At 64.2% G+C, this 5,218-nt stretch overlaps 1 protein-coding gene across 1 annotated transcript in view; it reads left to right on the forward strand.

Moving 5' to 3' along the window:
* Positions 1-439: 439 nt before the first annotated feature.
* The window catches only part of LOC116850612, a 17,386-nt gene continuing 12,607 nt past the window's right edge, over positions 440-5,218 (forward strand). The window contains exon 1 of the mRNA XM_032829108.1: positions 440-974. Within this exon, the coding sequence (XP_032684999.1) occupies positions 440-974 (535 nt within the window). The remainder of the gene's footprint in view (positions 975-5,218) is intronic.

Consider the following 5,218-nt stretch of genomic DNA (forward strand, 5'->3'; position numbering starts at 1 on the left):
GACCAAACGGCCTGAGGTGGCGGGGAAGAGCAAGCGGAGGAAGAAGAAAAAGAAGGATAGCGCGGATGACCCGTTACCCCAAGCGGGTGGGAGGGCCCTCCCTTGCAAGTGCGCCTGTTCATGTGGAGGAGTCAGGCCCCTCCCCAGAGCCGGACCGCACAGGTGCGATCGGTCGGGGGAGCCGACCCTCCCTCCTCCGCCACCGGGCCTGAGACTTGGATCCGGGTGGTTGGAAGGAGGGAGAAGCAGAGAGGAGGAGGGGACAAACAGGCCACCCAACCCGCCCCCCAAAAGCTGGGGCCCCAGAAATGTGCCGCGGCCAACGGGGGCGATAAGAAGAAGAACACACGGGACGAGGAAGGCGGGAGTAAACCCGTCCTCCCGAAGGCTCCTCGCACCGCCGCCGTCACAGTAAGCTGCCCTACGGGCAGCTACGCCGATGTTATGCGGCGGGCGATGGGGCAATATTGATCTAAGTGAGCTGAGGATCGGGGATCTCAGGACCAGAAGGGCCGCCACAGGCGCACTGGTCCTCGAGATCCCTGGTCCCGAAGGACAAGCTAGGACGGATGCCCTGGCCAAAAGAATGTCGGCCCTCTTCGCCGACAAGAAAGACGTGCAAATTGTGCGTCTCTCGAAGAGGGCCGACATCCGGGTAGGTGACCTGGACGACTCAATCACCGCGGAGGATGTGATCTCCGCGGTAGCGGTCGCCGGGGGTTGCGGGCCCGGCGAAATAAAGGCCGGGGCGATACGCCCGGGTGCGGACCGAATGGGGACCATTTGGATACAACGTCCCCTTTCGGCCGCACGGAAAGTTGCGGGCGGAGGGCGACTCAAAGTTGCGTGGTCCTCCGTCCGCGTTGAGGCCCTGACGAAACGCTTCCTCCAATGCTTCAAATGCCTGGAGTGGGGCCATGTCAGGGCCTTATGCAAAAACAAGGCCGACCGCAGTGGTCTTTGTTACTACTGCGGTTCGGCTGGCCACAGGGCCGCGGCGTGCGATGTACCGGCGACATGCCCGGTGTGTCGTGACGCCGGACGGCCCTGTGGCCACAGAGTGGGAGGCCCCGCTTGCCAAATGGCAAAGCGGGGCAAGGGGGGAAAGAGTGGGAGGAGGAGGTGTAAAGCCTCCAACACCCCTCCCGCCCCTCCCCCGGGAAGAAGGAGCCCCTCCTCAAAAACCAGAGGGAGGGGCTCCATTGCCCGAGACCCCAGTCCCTCCGACGGACACTGCTCCCAAGGAGCAGAGGAAACCGCGGGGGGCTGGGGCCGGGAAAAGAGTTGCCTCGCGGGAGAGGGGAAACCCCAACGAGGGTCCCCCTCTTGCGGGGAAAATAGGGGAGGGCCTGGAGGAGAGCGGAGCTAAGCCGAAATGGCTACCCGCCTCCTCCAGGCGAATCTCAACCGCGCTCGCGGAGCCCAGGAACTGTTTATGCAGTCCCTCCGCGAGCGCGGTTGTGGATTGGGGATCGCCTCCGAGCCTCACTCCGTCCCCGGGAGTCACCCAGCCATAATGGATGACGTTGCGGGGCGGGGTGGTAAGTGCTCGGTGGCGATCTTCCGCGAAGAGAGAGAGGCCTCCTTGGTGGAGAAGGGGGGAGGATACGTCGCGTTCGAGTGGGGGGCCCTAGATGTGGTCGGGGTTTACGCCCCACCATCGTGGGACCTCGCTCACTTCGAGCACATTTTGGACCGGCTGGGGGACTTCATGTCGAGGCGCCCCCAAAGGCCGGTCCTAGTGGCCGGGGACCTCGATGCTAAATCGGCGTTTGGGGGGTCCTCGGTCGGGTGCCGAAGGGGCGAAGTTATGGAAGAATAGGTCGCGCCCCACGGCCTCTGTGACATAAACAGAGGCCGGAGGAGTACCTTCGTCGGGCCGCGGGGGAGATCTGTGATCGACATCACATTAGCGTCTCCCCAGGCATCCCGACTAATCCAGGACTGGCGGGTGGTGACCAGGGGGGAAAACCTCTCGGACCATCGTTACATCATGGTCCGACTGGTCGCAATTTCCGAGGAGGTGCTCCTGAGATGCGCCCAGGGGGGCGCCCGACCACCAAGATGGGTCCTCCGCAAACTTGACCGCGACAAGTTGGCGGCCGCCTTAACGGCGGCCACATGAGCGGACCCGGGCCCCACACCGGGCCGCCATTGAGGCTGAGGCGGTCGGGCTCGTGGGCTTGATGACAGCGACATGTGATGCCGCCATGCCCCGATCCCGGCCGCATCCCCGTCGGTCCGTGTACTGGTGGTCGGGGGAGATCGCCGAACTTCGGCGCTCCGCCGGCCAAGCCAGGCGAGGAATGGACCGGCGGGGAAGGGATAGCATGGGCGGGATGGCCTCCGAGAGGGCGTACCGGGGCGCCCTCAAGGCGGTCATCTTTACGGCCAAGGCCCGTGCCTGGGATGACCTGGCCTCCACCATCGACAGGGACCCGTGGAGGCGCCCATATCAAATCGTGATGAGGCGTTTGCGCAACTGGACGCCCCCTCCAACGGCGTCCCTGGACCCCGACATCCTCGATGAAGTGGTGGGGGCCCTCTTTCCATGGTGGGAAGCTTGCATTCCCCCCTACGAGGCCCCCCCCGGACGGGGAGGATGAGACGGTCGGAGTCACCGAGGTGGAGATAGACAGGTCCGTCAGGAGGCTCGGCGCCAATAAAAGGGCGCCGGGCCCTGACGGCATCCCAGGCACAGTATGGGCCTTGGCGATGAAGGAGACGGAGGTGAAGAGTCGCACAATGTGGCTCTTCACCTCCTGTTTGAGAACCGGGGTGTTTCCCAGCCCCTGGAAGAGGGCCAATCTGGTCCTCTTCAGAAAGGGGGGCAAGCCGGAGGACAGCCCTTCCGCTTATAGGCCGATATGCCTGCTGGACGAGGCGGGCAAGTTATTCGAAAGAATAATACACGTCCGCCTCGTTCGGCACCTATCCCGGGGTAGTCCAAAGCTCAGTGAGGAGCAATACGGCTTCCGGGAGGGACGGTCAAGCGTGGACGCGATTTTACGCGTCCGGTCCCTCTCGGAGGCCGTCGTGAGGAGGGGGGGAGTTGTGTTGGCGGTGTCCTTGGACATCGCCAACGCTTTCAACTCCTTCCCTTGGGACCGGGTGGAGGCGGGTCTGGTCCATTTCAGGGTCCCCCCCTCCCACCTGGTCTCAATTATTAGGGACTACTTCCGGGATAGAAGACTGGAGTTCCGCAACAAAGCGGAACTCCAGTGCGGAAGGGCGGTCTACCGCGGTGTTCCTCAGGGGTCCGTACTAGGACCCCTACTATGGAACATCGCGTACGATCAAGTCCTCCGCCTTGCCCTCCCCCCCGGCTGCAGCGTCGTCTGCTACGCAGACGACACGATGGTGCTGGCCGGGGGCAGAGGCTGGCGGAGCGCCCTGGAAAAGGGACGACTGGCGGTGGACCAGGTGGTAGGCTCCCTGAACAAGATAGGCCTCAAGGTGGCTCCCTTCAAATCTGAACTCGTGTTCATGCATGATGGCTCAAGGAGGAGGGGATCACCTGGGGCCCGAGTCCGGATCGACGGTGTCTCCGTGAAGACGGGTCCCACAATAAAATATCTGGGACTCGTCTTGGATGGTACATGGGGATTTCAGAAGCATTTCGAGCTTCTGGCTCCCAAGTTAGGCAGGGTGGCCAATATGTTGGGTGGCCTCCTGCCCAACCTCGGCGGCCTTAAAAGGAAAGCACGGCGGCTGTATGCCGGCGTCGTCCAGTCCATGGCCCTGTACGGGGCCCCGGTCTGGGCGAGTGCGATGGCGACCAACCAGCGCATAATTGCGCTGGCACACCGCGCTCAGCGATGGGTCGCCATTCGCCTCGCCCGGACCTATAGGACGACGTCGCATACGGCCGCCACGGCCCTGGCCGGTCTCCTCCCGCTGGAGCTCCTTGCACAAATGCACGCTGCGACCTATCGGCGTGTCAAGGAGCTCCGTGCCGGGGGAGACCTCGAATATCTGGCCAGGACCATAGGTATGGCAAAACTGCAGGCCCGTCAACGCCTTCTCCTAAGGTGGAGCATCCACCTGCAGGAGGCGACGGGCCACTCAGGAACGAGGGTCGCCGAGGCCATCCGACCCTGTCTACAAGAATGGGTAGACAGGGCCTGAGGAGAGCTGTCCTTCCGGACGACGCAGGTACTCACCGAACATGGATGCTTCGGTGAGTACCTGCACAGGATTGGTAGGGAGCCTAACTCCCGCTGCTACCACTGTGGTGCTGAGGTGGACTCGGCTCAACACACCCTGGAGGAATGCCTCTCCTGGGATGTGGAGCGCCGGGTCCTGATTGACGTGGTAGGAGCGGACCTCTCTCCCCCGGCCCTCATAAGGGCCATGCTTGGGGGAGACGAGGGCTGGTTTGCCGTCACCTCCTTCTGTGACACAGTCCTGTCACAAAAGGAGGAGTCAGAGAGGGTGCGGCGGGGTGAAACCGCCGCCCCCCGGGATGGGGTGAGGCGTCGCAGAAGGAGAGCGGCGGCTCGCCTACCCGCGCATCAGCGCGGGGTTGAGGGGTGGCGCACTCGCGGGCGGGGAGGGGACGCCACCGCTGGCGTTCCCTTCCCCGGGGTACTTGCGCGTGCGCCGCTGCCCCCTACAATGCCGCCGGGCCCTCCTGATCAACGGAAAGCCTGGCGCGGGGGAGATAGGAGGCGCCTGATCGGGCGGGGGAGACGCGTCGCAAGGCGCAACTCCCCCTCCCCGTGACAAGAAGTCAGACCAGGCGCCTCCGGTTCGCAAGGGCGGACTCTTAGGCCGCCCTCCCCCTCCCAGTGTCAGGAGGCTCCTGACCGGGAGGGGCGGAGGGGAACTCTTGGACCCCTCCGCTCCAGCAACATCGGACGGGAGCGTAGGGGCGGGTTGGGTCCGGACGGGACCGGACCCGGCCAATAGCGCCCCTACAGGTGAGGTGTGACCGGACGGTGGGGCCCACGTCCGGTTATGGAAGATAGGAACAGCGAGCCGGGAGGGATTATCCCTCCTGGCCCGAGAAGGGAGCGAGGGGGTTTGGGATTTCCCCGCCCCGCGGCTGAGGGCGTCCCGGAAGTAATGCGCAAGCGGTTCCCGGGATGCCCTCGCAATAGCCGTAAGGGGCCCGGCAGAGGTTTTAGTGGGTAGGCCCCCTCCGGCCGTTAGTTCCGGAGAAGGAAAGTCCCACACTACCCCTGGGAAAGTCCCGTCTTCCCGGGGGTGTGCGTAA

Source organism: Odontomachus brunneus, unplaced genomic scaffold, assembly GCF_010583005.1.
Source record: "Odontomachus brunneus isolate Ranch 3 - 2012 unplaced genomic scaffold, Obru_v1 Obru_scaffold_150, whole genome shotgun sequence".
NCBI lineage: Eukaryota > Metazoa > Arthropoda > Insecta > Hymenoptera > Formicidae > Odontomachus > Odontomachus brunneus.